Raw genomic sequence first — 15,289 nt, 5'->3', positions numbered from 1 at the left:
GAAACTCCCCTTTCAGCACCCTGGACAGAGGCAGCGCTGACCGCCGCTTACTTTGGTACTTGAGTAAAGTCGCAGGCACCGCCGGGCTCACAGTCAGGTCAGCTGACGCCGCTAATGGTCAGACACTTTTCCACTGCCACCCGCCCCTCGTCTTCCACCTCATCTCGAGCTTATCAACGCGGAATCAAAGAGCAACTTGATGAATATTCAAAGTTTCCGTCCTCGGCGGCTGACGGAAGGAGAGAGGTCGACGGGCGTCCTTTTCAACATTTTGCAGAAGGCCAGTTGCCATCGAACACAGCTCAAGTCACACTCGAGAGGATAAATCTCCAGGGAAGTGCGGGTTTGAATCGTCAGTGAGCTTGGTAGCTTTTTATTTTTGAAATCAGAAGCGTTTTGGCGCTGCCTTTTACCTTTGGAGCATCGGGACGTCTTCAAAATGTTGCTTGAACACCCGGGGTCAAGCTGTCAGAGCACTGGGAATTTCTCCCGGTACAGCTCGGGCCAAGGTAAGAGCCCATTTTAACTATTTTACCATGCATATGCGTAATGATTTGGGGTTGGGGGAAGGATGCAGACAGCACTGGGTTTAACTGATGTCCTGGGGTCTGTTAATGGGTTACAATTACGCGTAAAATGGAGGATAATACAGCAAATTTGCAGCTCTTGTTTGTCTGAGTGAACTCTGACAAGCGTGAAATGGACCAGTTTTTTATTTTAATGTGAAAAGCAAGACTGCCTTTCAAATATTTTTTTAATGTGTGATCATGTGGAGGTTAGATGCGCCCAAACAGGACATGCAGCAACCCTCCTATTACGCACCAGCCCGTGTTGATGTCCACAGACTGTTTTAGAGTCGCTTCTTTTTGCGCTGCGTGTGGGAGACGTTATGAATCTGTAATGAGCCTTCATTGTTGCAGAATCACACCAACAGATGTTATGCGCGTGCTGTCATTTCACACCGCCGCCTGCGGTTGTAACGGGAGCGCAGGGTGCAGGGTGCATGGGTGCAGGGAGCGGATATGGGGAGACAGACACAGAGAGAGACCACTGGACCCCACTGTGGCGACAGCAGCCTCGACAGACTGCCAGCAGCAGGCTGCGGAGCTGCTCCCATCCCGCAGACCACCGACACGAAATGCGCAACAGGTGTCACATTCCTGCCCCGACAGGTGGGACACCTGAGGTAAAGCCAGTGGAGGAGCTGTGGTCTGATGCACAGCGTCTCCAAAATATTTAAATTATTAGTGAGTTGTACGAATATTGGGAGGCACGTAAAGACCGACTGATGCCAGTTTTGCCTGTTTCTGGAATGAGATGTTTTTGTTATTGCAAGGCTGCAATCATTGCGCGTGAGGCAACACAAATCAAGATTGTCATTTTATGTAGCTATAATGTCGTGTGTGACATTATGGGAAAGAAAACTCCAAAATAAATTCGGATAAATTCAAATTGACGCAAAAATAAAATTAAATACATTTAAAAAATCAAACAAAAACCATGAACTTATTTAACCATCCCACTGACCATTTACCCTGATGGTCATTTTATCGCTTTGTTGTCACATTACAGTCGCGCCCTCCCCCCCTCCCCTCAAAAGTGAGCGATCAATACGACATAAAAATTATTACAAAGCTGAAAAGTAAAAGGGGGCACCCATGAACCCCGCACCTTTCTCCCAAACGCCTTTCATATACTTCTAAAATGCAGGCAAATAGGACATTGATTTTGGATTCATCAGCGGCCCCGGGCGGCTGTGGCACTACCCGTGATTTCCCCAGGCGCTCTTTTGTGCCAAAGATCAGTGTCAATAAAATTCATTGGGGTGTTGGCCCGATCAACATGTTATTGAACAGCCAATCTCTCCCCTAAATAAACACTTGTCTTTGAGGCACTCAACACACACGAGATGGAGATTGCGTGTGTGTGTGGAAGAAATGTAAAATCGGTTATTTAACATCTGATCAAAATCAAAGATGGCACACATTGCTCCATAAGCAAATACATTTAATTCAATGAAAAGGCGTTGTTGTAAATAAAAATAAAGTAAAATAATAGCGACAAACAAAACAGTGACAGTTTTATCTTCGTCCAAGTGTTCCAAACAAATCTGTTCGTAAAATAAAAAGAAAAAAAATGCTGGGCCACTGCTATTTTTTTGTTTGTTTGTTTTGTTTATTTTTTGTATGGTAGGCTAAAAAATTAAAAAATAAAAATAAAAAGGCAAAGGTCTTAACAAGTAGTGTTCCCCCAGGGCCCAATCTTCCCTTTACGCATGGCAGTACCGGAATCTGAATTAAAAATGGATTGCCTTGGCGAATCCCCGCGAGAAACCACTCTGATCGATTTACATAATAAATCAACAACATTGTGGTGTCTAGTTTTTTTGGAATTTTTTAAAGGTTTAAATCTTGCTCGTTTTGTTGTTCTCTATTCCTCATTGCATCAGCCCAGTGTCCACGCAGGGATCATTACCATTTTATGTAATAATGTTGTGTGTAAGCGCCTTGTTTGGGCTTCTCACTCAAAACAGTGAGGAGAATATTACGCATCAACTCGGTGAAGCAATATCAAAACTGTAATCAGAATTAGGTGCAGACTATTTTCCATATTCTTTTATTTCAAAAGTGGAATTTCTATGCAACTTACAACACTGTAGCATGAACACATTTTTATTCTTTGCCTTTTATGTATGAGCAGGTCATCCAAAAACAAAAAGATAGTCATGATATCCTTCACTAGGGATACTCAAAGAACTGAGAAAGGACTTTAAAAGAGGGCTGAGTCATTTCAGAGTAAGATAAAAGTGGATTTTGTGTTATTAAATTTTAGTTTGGAAGCCAAATTTAAAGAGCATGTGGAGAGAATAAATACTTTTCTAGAGAGTAATAGGCCACATTGTAACGCGTCTCTGAGTAACGTTACCACCCGGCACTGAGACCCTATTGGCTTTTCCTCTCGCCTCTTGTTTATTCCTCTTCCGGGTAAGGTACTCTGTAGGTGATGTTAATCTATCTCCCTGTCGCCCGGGAAACGGCGCAGCGTAATCCTGCACAGGCTTCAACACAGTGAAGCAGAAAAGCAAACTCCACCGCACGCTCGCGCGCTCTTGTTCTCATTTCGGCTCCTGCTACGCAAATTTGGCTACACCTGGCCGCTGTATGAGTGAGGACAGATCACAAACGGGACAGATTTGCGTTAATGTATGCGTAAATCATGAGCGATGGATGGACATGGTGAGCGCAACTCTCCAAAAGAGGCACCGAATAACGCGGAGATGCTGCTGGCGCTGCTGTCGCACAGTGAGGAGCTACGGAAAGGTAACCGGAAGCCAAAATATAATCAATTCATTCGTTTTGCGCTGTTTATAGCGCACATGAGCGCGTTAACATGTGATTTAGTGTCTTTAAATGGGCTTTAACGCGTGGCTGTAAATGCAGTGTGTTGATAATGTTTCCACCGTGTTGATCAGTGTGTATCATAGCTGTTGTGTGGATGATGGATGATGCAGCTAGAGTCGTTTTAATTTTGCGAAACTGTCCTGTCCAACGGATCAGTTTTACAGCTGGTGAGACAGAGGACACGTGCCATTTTCGTTGCTTCTGTTTCTTTTACGCATCAGGCCTTTTACCTCTGATTTAACTGGATGGTTGTGCAAATTTTGATATGTAATATTAATATTCAGTGCGCTGTTTTGGAGGGTTAATTGGGCCTTACTGGGTTTACGCACTGTTTTAATTTGTAGGTTGGTTTTACGCATTGATAAGTCTGACATTAACCTTTGTTTTAAAGGTTGTACATGATGAAGAACACAGTTCCAACCACGTTAAGGTGTAATCTATATTTTTTAAAAGTTGTTCTATGATTTTTGTTTTGTAAACTATATGCGTTAACACTGCATTTCCTTTTGCAAAGTCCCATTTCTAACAGTTATAAAAGGTGTATTGGGGGTTGCTTCGGATCAGCTGTTCCAAAGTTAGACAGGCCATTGCGAATTTACGCACGGGATTTTAAATTTGGATTTTTACGTTTCTATATTTTTAATACTTCCCACAAGGCGAGCAAATCGCTCGGACGCCTTATTTGGTTTGTACCGCGAGACTACAGGCCGCAGCTTTCTAGTTTTACAGAGCGCGTTGAATTAATGATGACCTGGATACACCTGTTCTTGACGTGGCTCCCACCACCACACTTGTGCAGCGGCTTCGCTGGTGATGGCAGAAGAAATGCTTCATTAATGTTTCATGAATTGTCCACAACAGAACAATGGGAATGCGATTCCTTGCACGGATGGAATATGAAGTGGTTGTGCCTCTTTAAATTAGTCATAAAGAGGCCTGATAACGTCTGACTTGGTATTTTAGATTGATATATTTTTACTTAAAAAAAAATAGCTGGAAAGCTGTTGTTTTAATCAGTAGTTGTTGCTTTGGGGGAGGATTGTTAAAATACCTCAGATGGGGGTTTGTGCTGTTACAGCCTGTAGGCCTGTCGGTGTGAAACTGACCTTGCGTAAAAGTGGCTGCTGCCGCTTGTTAAAGATGATTACACGTGACAAAATTATAACCAGCCGACCGCTGTTGGATTAACGAGCTTCTAATTCCCAAGACGATGCTGAAGCTTTCACCTCACTTAGGGATTTGAACTGCCTAACACATTTTTTCTTAATTTTCTTGTAAAAAAAAAAAAAAAAAATCTGCAAACTCCGGTCTGCACAACTGGATTTATGGATTTATTTATTTGGATTTTTTTTTTCAGTATAATCTGTGGGCAGAATAAATGTGTGAATGTCAGTTTAAATCATGAATATTTAAGAAGTAGTTATGTTGTCTGTATGCTGTGATATATAGGGTATTTTATTCTAATAATTCTACAAAAGGTTTTACACAAGTTCATCAATTAAAACTTGAAATTTGTCTTATAGTTTGTCTGTTTTTATCAGTGAGATATACAAGCTTGAATACATGAGTGGAAATATATAGTAGAAATATGAGAATGTCTCTGTCGGAGTCTGATTTCAAACACACGAAACCCTTTATTTAACGCCAAGCAAAAGGACTGCATCTGAAATGTAAAATAAAAACAATCTGTTTATTTAATATCTAGCCCATATATTTCAGGTGATTGAGTTTGTACAATTTCCTCTATGAAACTAAAATATCTGCAAATGGATTTCCTAATAGAAGAAATCTGCAGGTATATTAAAAGTCCCTGCACAAACACATGTGGTAGTGTCAGCTGGCATTATGTGCACCATGTGGACAACCATCAGACACTGATACAGGTCGGACTCATGGAGGGATACTCCCCTCTTATTTAACCATGCTTTTTTTTATAATGAAGGAAAACAGGCGATCTAATCAGCAGGCCATGTTGGTTCTTTATTTCTGTTTTGTTTGTTTGTTTTTGTGTTTATAGGGTGCGATGCAATTATGTTTATCCTGTTTAAGTAATTGTTTCAATGCATTTGGGTGATTAATTGAGACCGGGAAAGGTGGAAGAAAAAGTGATGATGGTGATTTGGTGATGAAGAAGGTAGATTTATGAAATATAAGTCAACTGAATTTGACCTCCGTTTGAAAATGGTGTATTATTTTCCAGACTGTTTTTCAGGTCATTAAAAATAAAACGACCAAATATTCAACTATTTAGAATTATTATTATTATTATTATTATTATTATTATCATTTTAAGTGAACCATTATTTGGAGGTATTTTCACGCTGCTTTAGGCTATAAATCATGACGTCTTGCATCATTAAAAGTGCGTATATTAACAGATAATGACTCTAAGTATTGTGCGTGCGCACGTATTACGCACAGCAAGCAGGTTCAGTTGTTATCTGCGTGTATGATGCATATATAATATATAGTGAGAGGACTAAAAATGTGGTGGTTCCATCTTGTCTCCTTCAGAAATCCCAGTGTGTGCGGGCTGCAATCAACACATCGTGGACCGCTTTATCCTCAAAGTGCTGGATCGCCACTGGCACAGCAAGTGCCTGAAATGCAGCGACTGCCAGGCGCAACTGTCGGAGAAGTGCTTCAGCAGGGGCGACAGCGTCTACTGCAAAGAGGATTTCTTCAAGTGAGTAGCTTAAAAAAAATCGAATCTTTTTCGTTATAACTATATTATAACTGTTACTTAAGATTATATTTGGACTATGATGATGTTTGTAAAGCTGCTATGTATTGATGGAAACCGTCTAATTTCCTAAAAGGAGATTCGGGACCAAGTGCGCAGCCTGTCAGCAGGGGATCCCGCCCACACAGGTGGTGAGGAGAGCGCAGGACTTTGTCTACCACCTGCACTGCTTCGCCTGCATCGTGTGCAAGAGGCAGCTGGCCACAGGTGACGAGTACTACCTGATGGAGGACAGCAGGCTGGTGTGTAAGGCCGACTACGAGACCGCCAAACAGAGAGGTGAGGCGCAAAATGGCTGTCTCAGTGTTTCTATCACTGGCCTGAGAATCGCGTCATTGGCAGACGTGTATACTCTGTGTGTTATACGATGCGTTTGTCCGCAGACTTGTTTTTAAGTAGCTGCTTTGAGTTGCGCGTTTGACGTGACAATGAGGTCACCCATAAACTCTGACCCACCTGCGCTAATTGCGTCGTTGCCCGCAACCCAATCGATAGCAAACTGCGTAAAGTGGAGGCCTGGAGGCTTCACTTGCACTCTGCGGGAATCAGCTTTCAATAACTCTTATTATTGTGTGTGTGTGTGTGTGTGTGTGTGTGTGTGTGTGTAGGCCTGTGAGAGAGAGAAATAGAGTAAAACAACCTACTATTCTCTTTTATTATGTTGTACATGAAATAACTGTTCACCTGTTATAATAGTTATGATCTCTTAAATCTCTAAATGTTTTTACATTGAAAATTAAAAATTGAGTTGAAGGACAAAGGCTTATATTATTTAGTATTTTCCTGGAATTACACATTTGCAGTAAATTGCATTTTCTTGCTTTTATTCGGGTGTATTCGGTGGTTTACAGAAGTCTGAACATAAGGACACATTTCTCATGTATGACACAAAAAAAAACAACTGAATTATTACAATTGCAAGTCACATCATCGGAAATGATTCCGAACAAAATGCTTTTTGATAATAATATTTTTGGCTATTTACCGTCAAATAACCTGTTTTAATATTTTTATTTTATTTTATTTAACCTTTTTTTAACCAGGAAATACTGAATCTGAAAATGTTCACAGATTTTTTTTTTTACTAAATTGCTAATAAACAAGTTAAATTAAGCTATATTATCAAACACATATTATTATCTGAAACATGGACATACATACAGTATAAAAACATTGTGTGATTTGTTGTTCACTGAGGAAATAATTAACAATCATGTGGGCTTTTATGATTGCCCAGCTGAAGCATGTGTATTGCTTTGAATTACAGTAGTTAAATATACTTTATCATGTATTATAATAGTAATATAATAACATTTCCAGACACTTTTCCTCCAAAACACTTTCTTTAGATACCCAGCTTCTATCAACCACTGCTGCATTAACTTCCCAGCAGGCTCTGCTCCTGATAGGGCACATTGGGCATGGCCAAGTTTTATCTCCCCATCTGTTTGTTTGAATTTACTGCCCGGACACCAAGTGTTGATTTACGCAACGAGTTAACGCAAGTTTTCACTAAAAACACACACGTTTATTTTACTAATGAGAGGGCGCAATTACTTGGGCAGCATCCATTTGGATGATGGTTTCCTATTTTGCTGTGCTGGCCAACAGATGTGCAGACATGATGCAATTATGCACAGGATGCCAGCTTTTGGTTTATAGGCAGAGGAGAGTTTATCCATTTATGGTACATTAGAAAGTTGTATATTATGCAGGCTTGTTTTATGCTGTCTGTGAGTATGTGTTTCTGTCAAAGTTTATCATGTTTTTGACCTGAAATATGTGCACATAAAGAATTTGTCACGGGGACGTTGTAATATTTTATCATCAACAACCTACATTTTACTATCATTTAACTAATATAGTGTTAGAGACAGCAATTAATTGCAAAAGTGTACAACATTAGACTAATACTGTTCATTCTCCAGTTTGTCTCATTGCATGTTAATTCAAGTATTGCAAAATTAAAGGGACAGTTCACCCCCAAATTGACAATAAATATTTTTTTCTCTTATCTGTAGTGCTATTTATCAGTCTAAATTATTTTGGTGTGAGTTGCTGAGTGTTGGAGATATCGGCCATAGAGATGTCTGCCTTCTCTGCAGTATAATGGAACTGAATGACACTCGACTTGTGGTGCTCAAAGTGACAAAGAAAAGAAAAGGTGTTGTATTTATTTTGTGTATGTGGAGGGTGGAGTCCCATCTAGTTTCATTATATTCTAGAGAAGGCAGACATCTCTATAGCTGATATCTCCAACACTCGGCAACTCACACTAAAACAATGTAGACGGTTATATAGCACTACAGGTAAGAGAAAACGTGTAATTTTGGTTTTTGGGTGAACTGCCCCTTTAAATCATTTGTCTTAAAACCTCAGGCCTGTAATGTTTAAAAAAAATCTACCACTTAAAGGCAGAATAACTGTCCAACACTGTCTTACACTGTGTGCTGTCCATCCATTTTTCAGAAGCAGACTCGACTGCGAAAAGGCCACGAACAACCATCACTGCTAAACAGCTGGAAACACTGAAGAACGCCTACAATAACTCTCCTAAACCTGCCCGCCACGTCCGGGAGCAGCTATCATCAGAGACGGGCCTGGATATGCGGGTTGTGCAGGTAAAGTATATTATTATCCATTAAAGGCTATTCCATTAGTGTCCTGACTTCATTATGAAGGGACAATTTTGGCTGAATTGGCACGAGCCTACTGTAAGAATAAGTGTGTGTGTGTGTGTGTGTGTGTGTGTGTGTTTGGGGATTCTGGCTAGATGGAGTAAAATGAAGTCCACATGAAAGTCAGCATGGTTTAAGTGCAAGCTCGTTAACAATGCTAAGAGGGCCCCCCGCATATTGTCTGCTGGTGAGGAGCCTCGCGCCAGTTGCTAGGTGGTGGTCATATATATTGTTTTATTTGCAAGGACAAAAGTAGAGACGGAAGCCACTAAAATGCTCCTCATTATTCAGTGAAAGGGAAGGGGTGAAGAGGGTTCACTCAGGGTGGAATATCATTAAGGAGAATGTAAAACTGCTCTCTGTGCCCGTGATGGTGAAATGAATTAAATTTGTGCGTAAGATAAAAATGAATAAGAAATGCGGCATTTGTATTTTGTGTCAAATTTCAAGCTGTGAGGTTATAGGCAGCTGAAGTTTATGGACTATGTAGTGTTTGTGTTTTCCGAAGTGCAAGCTAAAATTTATAGATCAAATCAAAAGTGGATGGAGAAGACTTAAAGTTGAATAATTTAAAGCAGTGGCACGCTAACCTGTCTGCTCCGCGGGGTGAGGACAACTTGTAGCTGTCATGGAGTTAATTAAATGCGTGATAAATCAGGTGTGGGGGACGCTGCTCCCAGGATTACGTTCAGTGTCACTGTTTCAGTCTCCTGCTTGGACTCACAGAGGTGCGAAGCCGCGTCCAGACAGTCCTTGAAAATTAATTTTGTTGTAATGCTTTAAAGCATAGTATGTGCTTCAAGGAAAGAAAGGAGGACTCTGGATATAGAGGACTTTGACTTGTGTATGAGAGGCATGATTACTAAAAAACATTGTGGGTTATTTGTATAGTTATGGTCCTTTAAGACTGGTGAATAATTGTCAGTTGTGATCTGAGGCATTTAGTTTAATTTTGCTGCAACTTTGTCAAAGGTACAGGCCTATATGTTGGTAATTTACAAAATGAAGAACAATTGAAGCCACTAAAATAACTGTTTTAATTCTTATTTTATACTTAGGCCTAATTTCCTCTTGTTGTGCTGAAACAGTCAAATGTATTTCATATAAAAGGAAGATAAAGAAATTCTAATCTAAATAATACATCTCGTCTTTTTATCCTCCAGGTCTGGTTTCAGAACAGACGAGCTAAAGAGAAAAGGTTGAAGAAAGACGCCGGTCGGCAGAGATGGGGCCAGTACTTTCGCAACATGAAGAGGTCGCGGGGAAGCTCCAAATCTGACAAGGACAGCATCCAGGAGGAGGGCATGGACAGTGACGCTGAGGTGTCCTTTACAGGTAGAGTCAACCACACAGAATGAATAGAGTATTTTTATTGCAGCCATTCTAACGTGTCGTAATAGGAAAAGCACAGGTTAGTTTCCAGTGTGCTCCTGTAAGACCAGCATACACAAGGCCAGGACCCAGAAACCGTCATTACTGCTTGGGCTGTGTACTGTTTAAAAAATTATGATACTAGTACCGATCCCAGTACCCTTTAAGTGATACTAATTCCAATAGAGTTTGTCATTTGATACCTTTTTTTCCCACTTCATTAGATGCCCATCGTGTTTATGTAGGCATTCAGTTATATAAAATGACACTGCCTCCCTATCCAAATTATTTTTACACAAATACATTTTGAAAGTGTGGAAATTATTAAAAGCTCTGTCAAATACATCACACTTGATATTGGCACACTAACACATTCTCACTCTGACCTTCACATTTGGTTCCATGTCCAGATATGACGTGAAAGGTACCCTGGGTGCGTTGGTTATTGACGTTCTGGGGCACCCTGTCAAGTTCTGCCTGTTACATGCATTGACTTCTTTCAAAATACACTTCAATTTTCTCAGGAAATTTATCATTCACATACAGTCTCCCTTAAAATAAGTGCACTACGTCAGCACAACACCGCAAACTGACTTTTTTTTCATCCAACAACTTACGCATATGACTGGGGCTTAGGTTTAGGAAAAAAGAACAGGGATTGGCTTTAGAATCTTACGGGACGCAACACTGCTCACCCACGTGAAAGTTGGTGTTTGTTGGACCCATCCACCACCCCTCCTGCCCACCTTATTCTGACTTTCGCCACCTTAATTTTCATTCTTGCCCCACCGCGTTTCCCTCGGACACTGCCAAGCACCGTTAAACTATAATGGCAACTGGCCGCATATCATGCCAACGTTAAAGGATGGGGTTTTTTTTGTCAGTGTCTGACGCCGCAAGTCACTACCCAAGCACCAGATTTCAATTGCTTTTTAGTGAGACCGGGTTGGCCACAACACAGACTGTATGGGTTGTAGCTGCTGTGGTAGTGGGCCAATCGCACGTCACATTAAATTGAAGAATGCTTGCGGTGATTGGCTGCAAGCAAAAGCATACAAATAGGATTTTTTTCAAGATATGGGTACAAAAAAGGATGGAATGCAAGTATCGTTGGACTGGAGAGGTTTTGAAGCTAACCTAGTTAGTACTGGGTTATTTCGGTTGATACCCAGCCGTAATTGCTGCCATTTCTGTACATCTGCCTGAAATATGTGGTTCCAGAAGTTTGGTGACATGTTAGCCCTATGCAGTCGAAAGAGTTCCCAAACTCTATTTTCCCTCTACTTTGCTGTTCCGGGTTTGTAGTACACTATTTCATTCAAGAAAACAGTTACTGAAGAAGAGAAAAAGCTATCCATGCTAGCAAAGCAAGCATGCCAACTCAGTTGCTAATGGGACAATGAAAGAGATTTAGGAAATATACAAAAAATTAATGTAATGTACTCCAATCAGAATAACAAATATCACCTTTGTCTTCTTGTCCTTGTTGCACAGACGAACCACCCATGTCAGAGCTCGGCCTCACCAACGGCATCTACAGCAGCCTAAGCGAGTCTTCTCCAGCCATGGGGGGCCGCCAAGGGGCCAACAACCACAGCTCCTTCCCCCTGGAGCACGGCGTCCTCCCCTCTCAAGACCAGTTCCACGATATCCGCTCCAACAGCCCCTACGGCCTTCCTCAGTCGCCAGGGTCGCTTCAGGCACTACCCAGACACCAGCCTCTCATCTCCAGCTTGGTCTACCCTGACTCTGGCCTTTCTATCATGACCCAGGGCAGCGGGCCTGGGATCAACCCCACCGTGAGGGTCTCCATGGGGGCTGCCAACGGCCCCAGCTCGGACCTCTCGACCGGCAGCAGTGGAGGATACCCAGACTTTCCCGCCAGTCCTGCCTCCTGGTTAGATGAAGTGGACCATGGGCAGTTTTGATCAGTCAGTGACAAGAAAGTTGACTCTTCTTTTTTAGTTTTCTGTGTCTTCAGTTGGATTTTAGGAATTGGAAAGTAGTCACACAGGACAGTGATTGTGTAAAGGACTAGACTGTTGTCATTGGATCTCACCAATATCTGATTGACAGGTCTGTTCAATATCTGGGATCTGGATGGAAGGAAGGAGAGAAAATGTCCTTCAATAAAAGCACTTGGCCTGACAATTGTTCCTCATTAGTAAAAGTTATGTAAAGCAAGAAATCTGTCAAACAAATTCAGCTTTCATTTGGATTTTCACCAACTTCCCATCTCTGTGTTTTTTTACGATGTGTTCAGGTGCAGGATTCAGTTGAACATTCAGAGTCTTTAAATGTCTGGTTGTTGCCAAATGTCTATATATATATAAATATAATGGTTTATCATTGTGGAGACTTTATTTTTATACAAACCCCTTCCTGGACACGAATAAGAACCCAGATATGAGGACTTTGTACATTCTTTAACAGGGATATAGGCAAAAATGTAGATGTTGTCTTAATGGTACCTAGAGGTCCAATTACTTCTATGCATTTGTGTGTTCTCAGATGTATCTCGTTCGTTTTGTTCTACCGAAAACAACCCAGAGGAAGAACTTGCTGTAGCACCTGGGGTTTGATGTATATGTTTGTTTATGTGGAAAATGTTTTATGTCTTATTTATTCCCTCTGGTAATGATGGCAATGATGATGATTCCTGATTAAATGGCAGGACTTTAATAAATTTGTCACCTAAATCTACAATGGAGTTTTATCCTTTTTGGTTGAACTACAAGATTGTGCATCCTACAAGACAAAATGAGTCATGAGTGGTCTTTAAAATAACTGTGGACAGTGTTAAAGAACTATATTTCAGAGTCATTTGCACAATTAGAAACTTTCTCGTCAGAGCCAAGAAACCTGAGCCAGGTAGAGTCATCCTTGACATTTATCTTAAATCTTACATGCATCTATCCTCCTGTGCATTTATCTTGCAAATCTATGGCATATCACAACACCGATAGTGAAACCAGAGCGAGCCCACAGTTCTGCCTGTGTCTGCAAATTGAGTATCTGGCTAACTACCAACACTGTATCAGGGGTTCAACAGCTCTTTAGTGGAGAAATTTGATGCAGACAGAGAGTCAACTCATCAATTCAGAGATTACTGGGTCTTGTTTGCCCAAATGCCCCTATGGGAAAGGAATCTCCAATCCATTAGCCGAGAAGGGATCAAGTGCCCCTTGTGAATTTCCTCATTTGTTTAGTTATTCAAAGTCAGGTTCAATTAAGTAGATTAAACAGTATATGTGTAGGTGAGTGCGTGAATGTGTGAGTGTGTGTGGGTGAGCGTGCATTAGCATGTTTATGTATTTGCTTCTATAAAGGCTTGCGATATAAATTCATGATACACCATTTCTCACATTTTAAACCTTTTACCTTCTTTAACATTTATTTATTTATTTGTGGAGTGTTTCTAAAGCTAAGACTAAAGACTGTGGGTGGCACTCTATATTTTAATTTCAACTAAATCATTCTAAATATTTGATGAGATCAGATTCAACTTTACTGTCATTGCAGAGTGCAGCTATGACAAAGTGCAATTCAGTTTAGCACCTGAGCAGAGGTGCAACAAGCGAAATACTGCAATGATGTAATGAGCATGTAGAGAATAAAATATGGAATAAATAGTATGCAAAATAAACAGTACGGGCTATGAATACACCAGACATATATATAAACTGTTTAAACAGCATTCACAATGTGTATGAATACACTAGGATAGAGGAAGAAAAAGAAGAATAAGAACAGTTTATTAACCACAAAGGGAAATTCTATTTTTTTTCACTCTGTTGTCATATACACACAGGCCTGAATAACACACACATACACAAACAGCGCCTATACATGCATTAAATAGAGAGATCGAGAAAGATCGCCTCCTGGGCACCTTGGTAGTGCTCTTCACGTATCAACGCTTAGTCATGGTCTTTCCACATCAAGATATAGCAAACAAGGTAAGGTGGGTGCGTTGGTTGTTGACGTTCTGGGACGCGGTGTCAACTTCAGCCTGTTACGTGTACTGTCTGTTTTCAAAATACACTTACATTTTCACAGGAAATGTAGAGTTTACACACAGTCTCTTTCAAAATAAATGCACTTCTTCGTTACAACATCGCAAATTGGTATTTGTTTTCCTTCAACCACAAAAGCATGTGGTTACGTTTTGCCAACACATGCTCGTTGAATGTTGCACGAGGCAAATACCGACCTCCCGGGTAAAAGATGGTGGTTGTTGGACACATCCACCACCGCCCTACTCGGATTGTTATTGTCCCCCGTGTTTCCCCCTGATGCCACCAGAAGCCATTTAACAATAATGGAAACCAGCCACTGACTGGGCCAACATGAAAATACAACTTTTTTTTTTTTTGTCTGTCTTACACCGTAAGTCACCGACCAAGGATTCTGACGACTTTGGAATGAGACCAGGTTGAGTGACCTTACTCTCCTGAAGCTTATTCTGTTCAAAAGATATGGACTGTAAAGTATGTCTTGTACACTTGTCACGACCGAACTCCAATGTGAGGTCGGTTGTCCGACATTATGGGGTTGGTTCTCCCTATGTTATCTTATCGAGGAAAAATTGATTAAAAAAAATTAAGCAATCCTTAAAATGACTTTAAAAAGTTAAATTTCATTGAAATACAACAACCTAACCAGCTCATGCATCAAGAAAACATTATGCAGGAAAAATCACTTACTTATAAACTTATAAAAAATCCTATAAGTGCATTTCTATCCATATATAACAATACAAAGAACAAAACAAAGAACGATGAATGTGACAGCCAACCCTGAAAAGAATGTGCGTGGGGGTTTTTTTGCAAACGACTAAGCTAAGAACCATATGCTGAAAATTTCACTAGCAACATTTTTAACAGTGACCTCTGAGGAGTGTGATCCAATGAACACGACAATCAACCAATGTGACAACCACCCCTGTTCTCCCCTATTTTTTCCACAATTTAAAATAACAATAGTCATACTCAAATTATTTATGCTACACTTCATTAACACAAAACTAGACAACTGTGGGACAAAATAATTGGTGTTTCTGACAGTTTTAAACAAAGCATTCAAAGTAAATACTG

The 15,289-nt window shown here is 40.6% G+C and overlaps 1 protein-coding gene across 1 annotated transcript; it reads left to right on the top strand.

The window, feature by feature from the left end:
• The first annotated feature begins 345 nt into the window (after positions 1 to 345).
• Positions 346 to 12,813, top strand: lhx3 (LIM homeobox 3). The gene is made up of 6 exons (XM_049604247.1): positions 346 to 509; positions 5,916 to 6,087; positions 6,221 to 6,423; positions 8,614 to 8,765; positions 9,986 to 10,157; positions 11,688 to 12,813. The coding sequence occupies exons 1-6, from the start codon at positions 440 to 442 to the stop codon at positions 12,119 to 12,121; spliced, it is 1,203 nt and encodes a 400-aa protein (XP_049460204.1). The 5' UTR covers positions 346 to 439; the 3' UTR covers positions 12,122 to 12,813.
• Positions 12,814 to 15,289: the final 2,476 nt, after the last annotated feature.

Source organism: Epinephelus fuscoguttatus, linkage group LG18, assembly GCF_011397635.1.
Source record: "Epinephelus fuscoguttatus linkage group LG18, E.fuscoguttatus.final_Chr_v1".
NCBI lineage: Eukaryota > Metazoa > Chordata > Actinopteri > Perciformes > Serranidae > Epinephelus > Epinephelus fuscoguttatus.
The sequence above is the reverse complement of the archived record's forward strand: the minus strand, read 5'-3'. Positions and strand labels throughout refer to the sequence as shown.

Coding starts and splice junctions, on each gene's coding strand:
- lhx3 (XM_049604247.1), top strand. CDS start 440: ATGTTGCTTGAACACCCGGGGTCAAGCTGTCAGAGCACTGGGAATTTC. Junction 8,766..9,985: donor TGGATATGCGGGTTGTGCAG/GTAAAGTATATT, acceptor TTTATCCTCCAG/GTCTGGTTTCAGAACAGACG. Junction 10,158..11,687: donor CGCTGAGGTGTCCTTTACAG/GTAGAGTCAACC, acceptor CTTGTTGCACAG/ACGAACCACCCATGTCAGAG.